At 43.2% G+C, this 17,327-nt stretch overlaps 1 protein-coding gene across 1 annotated transcript in view; it reads left to right on the forward strand.

Annotated features, from left to right (window-relative positions):
• Positions 1 to 3,803: 3,803 nt before the first annotated feature.
• Positions 3,804 to 17,327, forward strand: part of B3GALTL (beta 1,3-galactosyltransferase-like) — a 118,381-nt gene continuing 104,857 nt past the window's right edge. The window contains exons 1-2 of the mRNA XM_011967847.1: positions 3,804 to 3,891; positions 14,244 to 14,293. Of these exons, the coding sequence (XP_011823237.1) occupies positions 3,804 to 3,891; positions 14,244 to 14,293 (138 nt within the window). The remainder of the gene's footprint in view (positions 3,892 to 14,243; positions 14,294 to 17,327) is intronic.

Raw genomic sequence — 17,327 nt, forward strand, 5'->3', positions numbered from 1 at the left:
CGTGGGGAGGCTTGCTCCTGTCTCGGGTCTCCGCTGGGAACATCAGGGGACACGTCTGCGAGCAGTGCTTGCCCGGTCTCCTGCTGCTGTAATGTCCATCCTTTTTTATTTCCATTCTCCTCGCAAGGGCATTTCCCTCCTTTATCGTAAAACGATGTGATAAAAGTTTAAAAAAAAAACAAAAAAAAGAAACAGCCTTGTAATTGACTTTTATGATAAGATTTGTTCAAGTTTGAAATCTTGAGCGAAAAATTATTTTCTTTTCAGACTGTTGCAGAGTTGTCCTCTAACCCAGACTTGCTGGTGTTTCCAGCCTGTGAAAAGGCAGTAATTTCAGATTTTTTACAAATGGCAGAATGGTGCAGTTTAGGAAAAGACGTAGCGTTTTTGCGCACTGCTCTTGTTAGCCCACCGGAGCCTTTAAAGCCCGTTTTTATTTGTATTTAAGCTCTTCGAATAAGGATTAATTTGCTGCTTCTGTGTACTTCTGGCATTTCTATAGGCGCTCAGTAAGTACGGGAAAAGAGCAAGATTAGTTGGTAATTAATTGTTTACATGCATGATTAATTAGCCAGCAGTGTAATTAAAAATATTAGGGCACTTGGGCAGAGAAGGCTGTAGTTGGTCTTGGGGGGCAACTGAATTTGGCTGGAATCGGCTTCAGTGGAAGAAAGGCATTGCTGGGTGGCAGCCCTGGGAGAAAGGGAGGTTGGAGGTTTGGGAAAGCGACTGGGTGACTCCTGGCTGCATCAGTTGGCTTGTTGCCTGGATGTTTTGCAACTAACCAAATGGGTGGGTGGTAGCTGAAATTGGCATTCTATTTATAGCACTGCACTTTATAATGCTCTACTGGGGGTATAATATTTGTATATAATATATACAACATATGGGCTGAAATGCACATTTGTATTGCTGTGTATTTTTTACTACCCGTGGGGGAATATTTGCACTGTCCAAATTTGATAATACACTGAAGGACATTCAGAATGCACTAAAATGTCAACACATTTTTAGAGATGTCTGTTAGCCTTGTGAAGTTGTCAGATAAGCACAATAAATAAGACATAAAATGCATTAAAAGGTCCCTGTGAGACATTTGGGCTTTGTGAACTGGCTTTCATGGGTTGGCACAGACGGGAGGCTGTATTCTTCGAGGTCTGAAGTGACTCATGAGTACCTTTTATGGAGCTCTGCTTCGATTTAGGGGAAGGGCACTGACACGTATAAAGATGTCCCCACTTATGATGTTCTTGGAATCCTGCTGAAACAGACAATGTGACAGCCGTTTTGAGGCATGTGAACAATCTTGATAGTTTATAAATACCTTAAATATTCCCATATGAAATGGGCCTGACTATATAGTTTCCCCACAAACTAGAACATACTTGTTTATGTGTTTAGAGAAAAGTCAATATAGAAAATTTCTTTTAAACCCACATGCATATACAGACACGGTTCACTGCAACTTTGGTTCTAAAGTCTGGCACCAGTTTCAGAATGGGAAGATTGATTCAAGCCTCCAGGTTACCATTTGTTAGCTGTGTGGCTTTTAGTGGTTTTGAGCTTCAGTTTTCTCATGTGAACAGGACGCATGGACTGGATAGAATGCTAGCATTTTGCCATCTCTTGCAGTTTTAACATACTGACCCCATTGTAGCAGAGACTGCCAGCTGCCTGCGCAATAACCCTTTGGCCCCTGTTTTCCTAACAAAACTAATATAATCCGGGTTGGGGGAAGGGTGGAGGAATGATGGTGGGGTGGTGGTGGCAGCGGTGGCAGCAGCAATGTGAAACATGTCTCTCAGTGGCCTTTGCATATGGGGGCAGCTAGTCTGTACAGAGCGATCTTTAGAGATTGTTGGGTGGGGCTCCTGGTAAAGCTCATTCAAGGTGGCCGACTCAGCTGGGATGCATGCCTTTTTGTTCTGTGTTATCCTCCTTCCCATTGCCTATTAAGCGGATCTGATGGATGGAGCCATGGTGGCCATCTTGTGACCATGAGGTGACCTTGAAGATGGAAGCCAGCATAAGGATGGTAGAGGAGAAAGGTAGGAGAAGCCTGGATGCCAGATGGATGTGGAGCATCATGGCGACTCTGCACGGCCTGTTTGCAGACTTGTGTTGCGTGAGATTGTATGCAACCAAACCCAATCCTATTGCCAAACCTAATCCTAATTATAGAAGAAGCTTATTTGAACCAATTATATTGATAAAATAATAGGTATTAGCTTTTATTTTTCACAACCCTGTCTCTTCTCTGTGTGAGCCAATTTTGTATTTCTTAGCACCTGCCAAAATTGGGGATGGTTTTTCATTCTGAGCCAGGTCTTGCCCAGATTCCTTTCATTGCAGTGAGTCAGAAATTTTAGGACACCAAGAGTCAGACCTAATTCCAGGTTGTTTTGTGTGTTTTGATTCTTAAAACCTCTTCGTTTCTTAAGCAGTATGCAGATATTACTGGCACAGATTTTAATCTTCTGGTCATCCAGGTAATCCAGGACCCCCGAATTGGCATGGCCCCCCTGGTCATGGACTTGACCCAGGGGAGTTTGCCAGTAGCCGACAGCTAAGCTAGTGGGAGGGAGGGAGAGCATCTGTTTCAAATAGCAGTGTAAATTGAAAGGAGATGTGGTAACTTCCTTGGGGACAAACATTGTGGGCTCCGTATTTGAGCACTTCCTTATAATTGGCTCTTGGAGCCAGGTTTTTTTGTGTGTTTTACTAGACTTGTTATGAAGCAAGCAAGCAAGCATAATTTTTAGGCATAAAGGTATTACTTAGAGAAAAGTTGCAGATGTTCTATGTTTTTCCTCTTGTAGCACTCCGTGTGGTCCATCTTTGGCTTTGCACAGATTACTTCTTAAGAACAATATTTGGGAGTCTCCATATGTTAATCTCATCTTTCCCATGGTAAAGGAAAAGTTGTGAGTTTCAAGGGGTCATCAGACCTATTGAGGAAGTTCTCCCTTGCTACCATGATTTCAAAGTTCTAGTCACTAAGCAACCCCCAAAGAAACCTGATTTAATGTAGGTGTTGACTTGAACTACTCGAAGAATGTCAATTTAAAAATCGTGTTAAAAGGAAAAACTGCCCAAAGCATCTCATTTATTCAGAGTAATGTGGGTACCTACTGTGTGTCAGGCATCGTGATATTGCAGAAACAAGACAGATCTAGTCTGTCTCTACCCTTGGGGAGCTTGCACCCCAAAAGGCAAGGTGATACTAAACTAACGACTGCAGAACGAATTGGGTCTGTGCTAAATGCTGTGGAAGAGATGTTCAGGATGCTGTGAGAACATGTTGCAGGGAGACAGATGGCTTTTGCCTAGACTGGGGAGATGGATCTCAACAGGGAGCCATCTTGCACCTCAGGGAACGTTTGTTGCTGTCTGGATAGTTTTTGGTTATCCCAGGGGCTGGTTTGGCAGAGGGTGCTACTGATATCTAGAGTCAGGGATGCCGCTGAACATCCTACAGGGGCACAGGACAGTTCCACCCTACCGTCGAACAATTAATTATTGGACCCAAAATGCCAACAGTGCCAAGGTTGAGAAACTGTGGGGTAAGGGTCAAGGAAGGCTTCCTAGAAGATGTGACGTTAGAGCTCAGACCTGAAGGGGAAGCAGAGATCTTATGGTAAGTGGGGGGCAGAGCTTGGTGGTGAAAGAGCCAAGTGGAGAGAGGACAGAGGACTGAAAGGCTGGCAAGATCAGTAGGGGCCAGGTTAGGCAGGGCCTTGCAGATCAGGGGGACGTATTTTGGGGTCGTCCTCAGAGCAGGGGGAAGTGTTTGAAGGGCTGTAATGGGGCAGTATGTGATATGGCTGCCTTTTCGTGATGGATGTGCCATGGAGCAGGAGTTGGAGGGGGCTGTCGTGGCTGTGGGGAACTGTGAGGAGGCTGCTGGAGACAGGTTGTGAGAGATGGTTAAGAATCTCTCAGACTCTGGAACTGATTGGGTTTCGTGTGCTGAGAGAAAGGGTGGGGGCAAGGATGAGTCATACATTTCCGTCACATCCACCATGGGTAGTAGTGCTGTTTACTAACTTGGGCACTGAAGGAGGAGGACCAGGTTTTCAGAAACAGTTTTATATAGTTCAATGTACATAACATAGGGTTTATTAAGTATAATGAATTCTAAGTGTATAGTTCTGTGGCATTAAGTACTTACGCCATTTTTTGAAATGTACTTTGACTTTTAATTTTAGTGGGAGGTGAAGCTGCATAAGTTCAGTTTTGGACAAACTGAGTTCAAAATGCATGTGAGATGGCCAGGTACCGTGTCAGGTGAGCAGTTAGATATTTGGGTCTGTAGAGGACAAGTCTGGCTGGAAGGTATTTTGGGGGGTCATTATATTAGGTGGCAATTTGAGTAGGGTTTTTTTTTTTTTTTTTTTTTAAAGAGTTGGGTGTCTGTCTGAGCATGTGGCTCAAACCTGTAATCCCAGCACTTTAGGAGGCTGAGGCAGGCAGATCATTTGAGGTCAGGAGTTCAGGACCAGCCTGGCCAACATGGTGAAACCCTGTCTCTACTAAAAATACAAAAAAATTGGCCAGGTGTGGTGACGCGTGTTTGTAGTCCCAGCTACTCGGGAGGCTGAGGCAGGAGAATCGCTTGAACCCAGGAGGCCGAGGTTGTAGTGAGCAAAGATTACACCACTGTGCCTGGGTGACAGAGTGAGACTCTATCTGAAAAAAAAAAAAAAAGGTTGGCAGGTCTGGCTATGTGGCCCAGGCTGGACCTGAACTCCTGGCCTCAAGTGATCTGTCTGCCTCAGTCTCCCAGTCAGCTGGGACTACAGGCATGTTCCACTGCACTTGGTTGTTTTATTGTGTGTTTTTCTTGTGTGTGTGTGTGTGTGTGTGTGTGTGTGTGTGTGTTTTAAAGGAAGAGAGCCTTGATTAACAGAATAAATTCATTTAAGCATTTACTCAAAATGTATATATACCAAGATTTGGTAGAAGTTGGAGAGGACAGTAGTCTTTATCTACATATATCTACATGTTGTGAAGCTGAGGGTTTAGACAAAACAAAAATAAAAGCAAAAACAAGTATAAGTGTCGTCAAATAAGAGGTGAATGTATCTTAAGTATAGCAGTGTCATTTCCTCCTAGGGATATGACTTATTTTCTCTCCTAAAAGAATATTTTATGTAGCTGAAAAGATGATATATTTTAGTTTACATCATTACTTCCACGTAAGAAACTCAAGGCTCTTTACATATCACGTTGAATTTATCTTCTCTGGATCCTTGAGGGGGGAGATGGAGGAGCTTGTTTTTCGTTTATGAGCTGAATGAAGTCAAGGAAGTTAAACGGCCACAGCCTGTTGTGAAAATAGCCACATTCAGTTACCTTGAGTTCCTGTCTAGTTGTGCATCTTAGTGGCTGTCAGACTTCAGAGAATCATCTGAGTGTCTTAAAGAAGCCCCTATTTGTTAAAATGCAGATTCTTGCGTTCCAGCTCCAGATTTTCTGATTCAGAAGATCTGAAATGAGACCTCCAGGTAAGTTGTCTGTGAAGCCAGGTGTGAGAACCCTGCCTGGGCCACCATAGGCCCGGGTATAAACTAGGACTCTTATTGGGTGATTTCTGTGAACATCTGTGGAATATAAAAATGATCGAGGCCGGGTGCAGTAGCTCACACATGTAATCCCAGCACTTTGGGAGGCCGAGGTGGGCGGATCATGAGATCAGGGGTTCAATACCAGCCTGGTCAACATAGTGAAACCCTGTCTCTACTAAAAATACAAAAAAAAAATTAGCCAGGTGTGGTGGCGGGTGCTTGTAACCCCAGCTACTCAGGAGACTGAGGCGGGAGAATCGGAGGTCGCAGTGAGCCACGATCACGCCACTGCACTCCAGCCTGGGCGACAGTGCGAGACTCCATCTCAAAAAACAAAACAAAACAAAACAAAAATGATCGATGGTGGTTTTGCCTTAAAAAAAGTAAGGAGTTGTTCTGGAGAGAGCAAAGTGTGGCATTGAGGCCTACTCAGTCAGGTCTTTTGTGTACTTGGGAAAGGAACTGGAAACGCCAGAACTAAAACTGAGAAGTCTGTCTCAGGCTCCAGGATCATTTGGCAAATTTTTAAATGCTGTTGAGGAAACCATAGTCTGTGGAGCTTGAGTATCAAAAGTTAGAGCCGTGAGTTATTAAAGCAAAGGTTTTTGGGCAATATGCAAATAAGTTTCTAAAGGCTTAGAGCGTCTGAGATTGTGTGTACCATGGATTGAGTGGTACTGACAGGAGTGCTTACCTTATCTGTCTGTCTATCCATCCATCCACCCATCTGCACACTAGGGGTACTTTTAAAAATCTACTTCTTGTAATTAATAAGATGCCCAAAAGTTAATCATAAATTTTTATAAGTTAAGGCTGACAGTTAACTGTTCAGTAGTACACTTGCAATTTAAAGGAATTACGTAAAGTGCTAATTTTTTTTGTTTGTTTGAATATTTGCTGTGTTCCTCTTTGGTGTGTTCTGTAGTAGGCTGTGTGACCCGGGATTTTTCTGATTCTTCCTATGACTTAGGCTATGGAACATGCTAGTGAGGGTGAGGTTTTAAATCTCACCCCCCAAAACTGTTTTGAGTTGCAATTTTCTGGTTTGCATATCCTGAGTGATTGTTTTTAAACAAGATGCAAATCAAAGTAGGAAATGATCTTTTCCCTCATATATATATATAGTTATTTCTATTTTTCTCTTTTTTTTTCCCACCATCTACTGTCCTTCCTGTAAATATATTTATTCTCTGGCCCATAGAATATGTTGGTCTCCTCAAACTTTGTTGTCAAGTGAAGAAAAGCTAATATTCCAGTATTTCCCATGACTTCTGTGATAAAACAGGAGAGGAGTTTCAGATGGAGCTAGATCATATCTGAGTCGATAGTAGGCTCAATGGGGGAATGTCGTGTCTGCACACTTGCTGCCTCACTGTGGTAGGAGGCTTGGCCTCCTTCCTCACTACTTCTCTCCACTGGCTGAATTGTCCTGGCATCTTTCCCAGCAGCAGATCTCTTTTCCTAAGAGTTTACTGTTTGGCACTTGAGCAAAAGGCTCAATAGGTTTTACCATAGGCCAGGTACTTTTTTGAACCTGAACATACATGAACTCACTTAATTCTTATTCCATTTTTTCCCTCTACGGGGAGGGAAACAGAGGCTCAGAGAGGTGGCTTAACTATTAAGTGGCAGAGCCTGGATTTGAACCTAGGAGGTTTCAGTGTACTTGGTCTTTGTACTCTGTACTTTGACCTTATGCTATACGACTTCTCAGGCAGGGCCCTGGCCCGGGTCTCCTCTGCTGCCACATCTTTCTGTTGTACCGTGTAGCTTTAAGGAGAGAGTTCTTTGAACAGATTCGTTAAACAGCTGCCTTCTCTCCTGCTTCTCCTCCCCATCTGGCCATTGCTTTAGTCTCCTTTGCAGTTTTGTCCTTAAATGTTGGGGTTCCCCTGAGCCGTCCTTGGCCTCACAAGCCTTGGCTTCCGTTCTGGTGCGCTGTGAAGATCCTAGTGCTGCAGCCGCTATCGCACGCACACCCCTGTGCTGGGCTCACCCCTGCACCTGGCTGTCCTGTGTATCTGCACTCACGTATCCTCAGGACACTGGGGACCAAGTTGCCTTCCCTCACACGTGCTATCCTCCTTTATTCTCAGAAGCCCCAGGCCCTCCCCTCCCGTCTCACCACCCACCCCGTGCTCTGTCTCAGAGTCTACAGCTTCGGCTTCTTTAGTGGCCCCACCCCTCCCCTGCTCACTGCCACCTTAACTGAGGCCCTTAGCGCTCCTTGCTTGACACCAGTGGCCTTCCCACTGGCATGTTTGTGTCCTTTCTTGTCCTCCCACAGCCATCCCACACACTCCAGAAAGCTGTCTTGGGCACAGGTCTCAACATGGCATACCCTCCTTAAAACCTCAAACAGCTGTTCCTGGCTCAGAAAAACCTGACTCCCCAGTACCACCTGCTCTTATGATATGGCCCCTGGTACCTTCAGCCTCATTTCTAGCCCCAGCCACCCCTCCCCACAGGGGTCCCTGCCCGGGTCACCCCCTTCTCACAGGGGTCCCTGCCTGGGTCACCCCTCCTCACAGGGGTCCCTGCCTGGGTCCCCTCCTCACAGGGGTCCCTGCCTGGGTCACCCCTCCTCACAGGGGTCCCTGCCTGACCAGGTCACCCTCTCCCATCAAGGGACTCTGCCTGGGTCACTCCCTCTTCTGAGGTATTTCTGCCACCATGTGTGTTGACCCTGCCCTTGGCCTGCCCTGTATAAAACCCAGGAGGGAGAGACTAAAACCCGATGCCCTTTAAAAAAAGTATGGAGTGGCGGGGCCTTCTGTCCCATGGTTGGAGGTGGTGTCCCATGGTAAATGGAGCTGCTACCCAGCTTGTCTGCTGCTGTGGGGACAGGGGACAGTGGATTTGTCCCAGTAGGGTGGAGAAAAGGCAGACTTTACCCCTGTCGCTGGGCTGCAGGGGTGTTTGTTTCTGTCCCTCTGCTGCCATGGATTATCTTCAAAGTGGGTACTTGGAAACAAGTAAGTTGGCTATGCGCCATGCATCCTGGAGCTTAAGGCCCCCTGGAGGACCTGGAATTAATCCTGGAAAGCTCCACAGAGAGGCAGCTGCTGGAGGCTGGAGCCGGCTGGGTGACATGCTTTGTAAGTAGGTCACAGGAAAGAAAGTGAAGCCCCGAAGGCTTCCTCCCCCAGCCTGTTAGAAAAGAAGTGGCAGCCTGCGTGGCCTGGAGGGAGTACCTGAGCCACGTGTGCTTCCGAGACAGCTCTCTGTGAGCTTTGGCCTGGGTGGCAGAGCCACAGGTACCGGGTTTTGTGTCCTCCTGGCTTTTGTGCAGGGCAGGCAACCACCTAGACACTTCCCAGACTGCCGGTCATTATCACTGTGGTCACCAGCATGGCCACAGCTGTTGGCTGAGCTTTTTTATATATTCTGAGCTGATGCCAAAGGCTGTAGGCATTGTCTCATTGGTTCCTGACAGCGCCCTCTGAGGTGGAGTTATTTGGCAGCTTAGTGGTTTTCTTGTTTTTAGTATTTCATTTGGTTTCTATGAGAGATGTTCCTGGGAAAGTTTGGGAAAACGAATTAAGAGAATTGGAACAAAATCAGGTGAGGAGGTAGAAGGCACAATCATCTTTCCTGCGTGGGAATGGGGGTCCCTTGCTCCCTCACAGGGACAAGGAAAGAGAGTTGATTAGTGCTGCCTAAATGCGTTGCAATTAATTACTCGCCAGTTTTCTTACACTCGGGGGCTTAGGCTGGCCTATAAATCTTAGTCCCAGGTTAGTTGTAAAATCTTGATTTACCTCTCCGTCTAGGCGTGCTAACACATTTGTTGGCTTGAATTATTTAAAGTTATCATGAAAAAGGTCCGATTTCTATTGCCTGCCCTGATTTGCACTTTAAATATAGTTCCCTGTTGCAATTTACCAGAATTCATGTTGAAAATAGAAAAGGGGAAATTACTTTTAAACAGCAGTTTGGCATATAAAGCATGATTTACCCTGGAATATTTCTCCAACTGCACATTAAAGCACTAAGGCCAAATTTTCAACAATATTTTCCCTACTGAATCTGGAAATTAATATGAAAGCAAACAGCTAACACTGAGCCTCAGGTAGCCACTCCTGTGTGCCCCTTTGGTTGGGGGCAGGACGGAGAAATCTTTCCCTCACTCCTCCTTTTCTGTGTCACTCACTAGCCCAGACTCAAATTGCAGTATGCACTCTTGTTAGCATGGTTGAAGGTGACAGGCAATTTCCTACCTCCCTTGCTAATTTTTCTCACTTTGCTCATCTCTTTGCACCATTTCTCTTTCATTTCCATGAAACCAGGATTTTTATGGGTAAGAATTCTGTAAATGGTTAGTTATTTTAAGATTGGATTTATTAGTGGTATAGCATATTCTGTGCCTTCACAGTATATTTGGTTCCTTTTTATTTTTATTTATTTATATTTTGTTAAGAGGCAGGGTCTCTCTCTGTCACCCAGGCTGGAGTGAAGTGGCATGACCATAGTTTACTGCCGCCTTGTGCTTTTGGATACGTGGAGTCCTCCCACTTCAGCCTCCCAAGCAGCTGGGACTACAGGCGTGCACTAGCAAGCCTGGCTAAGCTTTAATTTTTTTCTTTTTTTTGGAGAGATGGGGTCCCACCATCTTGCCCAGGATGGTCTTGTACTTTTGACCTCAAGTAATCCTCCTGCCTCAGCCTCTCACAGTGCTAGAATTACAGGCATGTGCCACCACGTCCGGCCACATTTGGTTCCTTGATGATTTCTTTTGATTTATTTAGATTATAGAAATGTAAAGATAAAACCAATTGGCTGCTGGGCATGGTGGCTCACGCCTGTAATCTCAGCACTTTGGGAGGCCGAGGTGGGCGGATCACCTGAGGTCAGAAGTTTGAGACCAGCCTGGCCAACATGGCAAAACCCCAGTTCTACTAAAAATACAAAAATTAACCGGGCATAGGGCACGCGCCTGTAATCCCAGCTACTCAGGAGGCTAAGGTAGGAGAGAATCGCTTGAATGGAGGTGGAGGTTGCAATGAGCTGAGATAGTGCCACTGCACTCCAGTCTGAGCAACAGAGTGAGACCTGTCTCAACAAAACAAAACAAAAAACAACTGGCATTTTTTTCTAAGGATTATCTTGTTTTATGATTTGTTCCTACAATGGAAAGTAACTCTGATGCATTTTTTATGTCATTGTTTTAAATATTATAATTTGTGTCTATCATGGGAAAAAGGAATTTTAAATTTCACGGCAGAGTGATGAGAAATGACAGGCTTTTTTGGTTTGGGTTTTTTTTTTTTTTTTTTAAATGGATATTTTAACTCTAGGTCTATATTTTTGGACAGAGCTAGAATCTAGTTTAACTTAGCGCAGTTAAGCTTTGTCTGGCTAAAGGAATGGTGTGTCGATTACAACAAGCAGAATTTGTGGAATTTATTTGACGTATTGGCAATATCTTTCCTGTATGTAATTCCTACTTTAAACAGTAACATCATCAAATAATATTAGCTGCTTACTTACAAAAGGTGATACATTAGTAATTTTAAGAACCAGTACCAAATAAAGATACCTTCCCTGCACTATATTCTACATTCTAAGGGCTAGGGACTTTTGTGTTCACATGCACTTCGTGGTCATATAGCTCAGTCTGGCCTTGCAAAAAAGTGAAGTAAAAGTAAACATGTGTTATTAGATGATGCTACTGGACCTGTTACATTAAGAAAGTTATTTTATTTGGTAAAAGAAGAAATTCTAACCCCAGAGATATTTGACTGTCCTTGTTTGGAATTAGGAATTAATTGGGGAGGGGGAGATGGGTTTTTTTAAGACAGGGTCTCACTCTTGTCCAGGCTGGAGTACAGTGGCGTGATTATAGCTCACTCCTGGGCTCAAAGGATCCTCCCGCCTTGTCTTCCTAAGTAGCTGGGATGACAGGCGTGCTCTAGTATAACTGGTTGTTGTTGTTTTTTTTTAAGACGGCGTCTTGCTCTGTCGCCCAGGCTGGAGTGTGATGGTGTGATCTCTGCTCACTGCAACCCCCGTCTCCCAGGTTCCAGTGATTCTCCTGCCTCAGCCTCCTTAGTAGCTGGGGCTACAGGCACCTGCCACCATGCCTGGCGAATTTTTGTATTTTTAGTAGAGATGGGGTTTCACTATGTTGGCCAAGCTGGTCTCAAACTCCTGACGTCATGATCCCCCCGCCTCAGCCTCCCAAAGTGCTGGGATTACAGACATGGGCCACTATGCTCAGCCACATGTCTGGCTAATTTTTTTATTTTTTGTAGAGATAAGGCCTCCCTATGTTGCCCAGGCTGGTTTCAAGCTCCTGGCTTCAAGGGATCCTCCTGCCTTGGCCTCCCAAAGTGCTGGGATTACACAGATGTGAGTCACGACGCTCAGCAGGAGATGGATTTTTGAATCAAAGTCATGAATTAGTTTGATCACAGTTTTTGTATCTTGCAAGTTCTCAGAATATTCTATTTTCTGGAATTCTGTGGTGCTAAGATGTGTTAACATGTTGCAACCTCCCTGTATGATATTCCTTAAGTAATTCTGTTTTTGATATCTTCTGCAGGGTTTTAAATGTGCATATTAGCTTAGAAGTAAATAAAATAAAAGCAAAAAGTTAAGTACCCAGAAGCAGAATTTAAATGGCTTTGCAATTAAATCTCTCCTTTCTTCTTAGAACTTGAAGTGATGATTGGGCTTTGTTTTTCGTGTGTGTGTGTGTGTGTGTGTGTGTGTGTAAAGTGAGAAAATGCATTAGATCCTGTTGAAAATAAAGGTGAGAGGCACTAAGCTTCTTTGTTCTACTGGGTTGGCGCTGCCTAGTATAGGGAGCGGGCAGTCCTTATGTGATGTGACCCTAGGGTCCTCCAGAGTGAAGACTTTCACTCATTCATTTATTAAGTACATATTTATTGAGTTCCTTCTGTGTGCTAGCTGTGCTTTTGGTGTGGTGGCAAACAGTAGATAAAACTGTATTCCTGGTGGGGTAGTAGCCCAGGCCTGTAATCCTAGCACTTTGGGGTGCCGAGGTGAGCGGATTGCTTGAGCCCAGGAATTTGAGGCCAGCCTGAGTAACATGTTGAAACCTTGTCTCCACAAAAAACACAAAAATTAGCTGGGCATGGTGGCACATGCCTGTAGTCCCAGCTACTCGGGAGGCTGAGGTGGGAGGATCACTTGAGCCCAGAAATGAAGGTTGCAGTGAGCTGAGATTGTGCCATTGCAGTCTAGCCTGGGCAACAGAGTGAGACCCTGTCTCAAAAAACACAAAACAACCCCACCCCCACCCCCACCCAAACCCAGTATAACTGTATTCCTGCCCTTGTGGAGCTTATAATCAACTGACGTAAGATAAGTAATAAATAAATATATATGTCAGTTGGTGATAAGTGCTCTGGAGAAGAGTAAAGCAGACTGAGGTGGATAAGGAGGGTGTGGAATTGGGGATTTATTATTTTATGTGAGATGGTCTCACGGAGGCCTTGTATAATGTCTACTGTTACCTAAATTGTTCACATAGAGGTTCATATGGCTTAGATTTCAGTTTCACCCTGCCTTTTGAAATGTCGTTCTGGAAATGGAAACGATGAAACCATGTTCGTCATTTGCTTCTTAGTGTGAAGATGTTTTAGATTCTTTCTTTTGAGCAAATGTTAATGCAATATTTGAGGCAATGAATGTCTGGGGGTGGGGATGGGGAGGAATTAGAAGGGATCCAAATGGGTGAAGTGGTCTCCTGCTTCTGAGTAGGGTCCCCTCTGCCACTAAGGAGCCCCTCTGCTGACACTCCTTGTACATTATTGTTCCATGGTGTCACTTCTCCCACTCTTTTAGTACATCATTGCCCTATGGCACTGCCTTTTACTCCTGTGAGTGCTAATTGGAGAAAGTGAACTCTGCAGTGCTTTCCTCTTAGCTGTTGAGGAGAAATGTGCTGTAAAATGAAGGGTACTATTTTTTGTTCTGTTAAGCTTCCTGTTTGGCTTGTCATTTTGCTTTATATTTTCAGAGTGTTACTGTCATGTTGTTGTTATTATTTTTAATGCAGAGCCTAAATGTGGCTCTAGGGATATCTTTGCCTATTATGGCTCTGACTCGAAACATTCATTCATTCTAAATGGAGAGTGATTTTAATTTCCCTCACTCTCCCAGCCCCATTGCTTTAGTAGGGTTCTGTTAGGGTTTAGTAGGTTCTGTGCTTGCTGGTAGCAGTATCTGCATCACACTTCTAACCTTGCAGCCCTTAGGAAAAAACTTGCTCTAAATTTAGCTCTGTTGCCTGCCAGGCTCTGGGAGTGATTTTGAGGGTGAGAATTTGTACTTCTTCCTCCTGGATTCTCAGGAATTCCCCTTTGCTTAAGAAGGCACCACACTTAAGGTTTCTAAGAAGTAGTATTTTGTACACATCTATTTTATGGTTTATGTCTATAGACATAAATGGCATACACAGCTTTGAATTTGTCTGATGTACTATTTCTTTTGCTTGGTAGCCAAAGCGTGTTGGCTTCGTGTTGATGAATAATTTTAGGTCTGAGATGAAGAAAGCCAATAATAACAAGTTTGCAGCAATGCAGCTGCTTAAAAATGAGCAAAATATGTCTTGTTAAAGTATCTTTTTTTATTATAAGCAAAACTGTTGGATATAAGAATTAACCTGAATTGCTAACTCTAATGTAAAAATGTTTCTTTTTTTTCCAGCTTTTGGTTTGGCTTCTGAAGATACAAAGAAAGAGGTCAAGCAGTCTCAGGTACTAATCCCAATGATCAAATCTTTTCCTTCCAAGATTCCTTTGTATTTTCTCTAATGGGAACTGTAATCATTTCATTCTTCAATTGTTATCATTTTTATTGTTATATGAATTCATATACTGTTGGTCAACACATTTTGAATCCCTAACGCAACCTATAGATAGACTTGCTTTTTAAAAATCCTTTAATATTTGAGGCTGATCCACTTGGTTTTAAAGTTATTTTGAGAAAAAAGGTGTTTTGACATAGAGTTGTACATTTTAATAGTCTTGCTTGGATACCATAATTTTCCCCAGTCTTACCAAATACCGTTTTTTATTTCTTTTTTGCAACCAAGTTTCACTCTGTCGCCCAGGCTGGAGTGCAGTGGCACAATCTCAGATCACTGCAACCTCTACTTCCTGGGTTCAAGTGATTCTCCTGCCTCAGCGTCCCCAGTAGCTGGGACTACAGGCGTGCGCCACCATGCCCGGCTAATTTTTGCATTTTTAGTAGACAGAGGGTTTCATCATGTTGCCCAGGCTGATCTCAAATTCTTGACCTCAGGTGATCCACCCACCTCAGCCTCCTAAAGTGCTGGGATTACAGGCATGAGCCACTGCACCCGGCCCAGTCTTAGCAAATATCTTAACCTTGGGTTTAATTATCTCAGTCTGTGAAAGGATTTTACTATGTCACAGAAACCTGATTAGTCTCACCTTGAAGGTGGCAGTGTGTGAGAGGGTGTGCTGGGGGCTGGGTGGGAGACCCCAAAGGTGACTCTACTACCAGACAGTCAGAACCAGAAAGCTAGGCCAGGGGACTCGCAGAGAGCAGGCAGTGCTTATCCCAATCTCAGAGCTGCTGCTTTTTAATCATTGGTTGTAGTCAGGGAACGGCTCTAAATGTTTATTAGTTGGGCTTTGCACTAGATCAGTTTAGCACATAAAAAAGAAAAACAGTAGTTTAAAATGTCAGTTGTTTTTGTCATATTAGTTAAAGCTCAGTTGACTCTATTTTTTACCCCACAATTGGTGTAAATGCGTTTTTTTAATAGTATGTTTCTTTTATCAACAGAGTATTTTAACTGTACTATGAGATTCTTACACAGGGGAAATGATAATACTAATTGCTTACGGTTTTAAGACCTTTTATGATTAGTAAAGCATGTCACACATATAATTTAATCTTCTCAATGATCCTGTTATTTGTTAAAGCAAATATTCCCATTTACAGCAGAGAAAACTTAGCCTCAGGGAAGTTACCTGATTTGACCAAGGTCACATGATTTTTTTTTTTTTTTCTTTTCAACTTTTGTTTTGGGTAAAGGGGTACATGTGCAGGTTTGTTACAGGGGTAGATTGCATGTCACAGGGGTTTGATGGATAGATTATTTTGTCACGTAGGTAAGAAGCATAGTACCTGATAGGTAGTTTTTGGATCCTTGCTCTCCTCCCACCCTCCACTCTCAAATAGACCCCAGTGTCTATTGTTCCCTTATTTGTGTCCATGTGTACACTCTGTTTAGCTCCCACTTATAAGTGAGAACTTGTGGTTTTTCATTTTCTGTTTCTGCATTAATTGGGTTAGGCTAATGGCCTCCAGCTCCATGTTGCTGCGAAGTCCATGTTCTCATTCTTTTTTATGGTTGTGTAGTATTCCATGGTGTATCCATGCCACATTTTCTGTATCCAGTCTACTGCTGATGGGCATCTAGGTTGATTCCATGTCTTTGCTATTGTGAATACTGCTGTGATGAACATATGTGTGCATGTGTCTTTATGGCAGAACAATTTATATTCCTTTGGGTATATACCCAATAATGAAATTCCTGAGTTGAATGGTAGTTTTATTTTATGTTCTTTGAAAAATCTCTTTCCACCGTGGCTGAACTAATTTACATTCCCACCAGCCATAAGTATTCCTTTTCTCTGCAACCTTGCCAGCTTGTGTTATTTTTTGGCTTTTTAATATTAATGGCCATTCTGATTAGTGTGAGATGGTATTTCATGTGGTTTTGATTTACATTTCCCTGATGATTAGTGACGTTGAGCATTTTTTTTCATATGCTTATTGGCTGCATGTATGTCTTCTTTTGAGAAGTGTCTGTTCATGTCCTTTGCCCATTTTTAAGATGGGGTTGTTTGTTTTTTGCTTGTTGACTAGCTTACATTCCTTATAGATTCTGGATATTAGGCCTTTGTCAGATGCATAGTTTGCAAATATTTCCTTGCATTCTGTCAGTTGTCTGTTTACTCTGTTGATAATTTAGTTTGCTGTGGAGAAGCTCTTTCGTTTAATTAGGCCCCACTGGTCACATTTTGTTTTTCTTACAGTTGCTTTTGTAGTCTTCCTCATGAAGTCTTTGCACAGGCCAATGTCCAGATGGTGTTTCCTATGTTTTCTTGTAGGGTTTTTATAGTTTTAGGTTTTACATTTAAGTCTTCAATTCATCTTGAGTTGATTTTTGTGTGTGGTGTAAGGAAGGGGGTCCAGTGTCAATCTTCTGTATATGGCTAGCCAATTATCCCAGCACCATTTATGGAATAGTGAGTCCTTTCCCCATTGCTTGTTTTTGTCAAAGATCAGATAGTCATAGGTGTGTGGCTTTATTTCTGGGTTCTCTAACCCGTTCCATTGGTCTATGTGTCTGTTTCTGTAGCACTACCATGCTGTTTGGTTACTGTAGCCTTGAAGTATAGTTTGAAGTTAGGTAATATGATGCTTCCAGCTTTGTTTCTTTGGCTTAGGATTGCTTTGGCTACTTGGGCTCTTTTTGGTTCCAAATGAATTTTAGAATTTTTTTTCTAATTCTGTGAAGAATTTCATTGGTAGTTTGATAGAAATAACATTGAATTTGTAAATTGCTTTGGGCAATATGGCCATTTTAACAATATTTATTCTTCCTATTCATGAACAAGGAATGTTTTTCCATTTGTTTTGTTGTCTCTGATTTTTTTCAGCAGTGTTTTGTAATGCTCATAGAGATCTTTTACTTCCCTGGTTAGCTGTATTCCTTGGTGTTTTATTCTTTTTTGTGGCTACTTTTTTTTT

Source organism: Mandrillus leucophaeus, unplaced genomic scaffold (genome assembly GCF_000951045.1).
Source record: "Mandrillus leucophaeus isolate KB7577 unplaced genomic scaffold, Mleu.le_1.0 Scaffold811, whole genome shotgun sequence".
NCBI lineage: Eukaryota > Metazoa > Chordata > Mammalia > Primates > Cercopithecidae > Mandrillus > Mandrillus leucophaeus.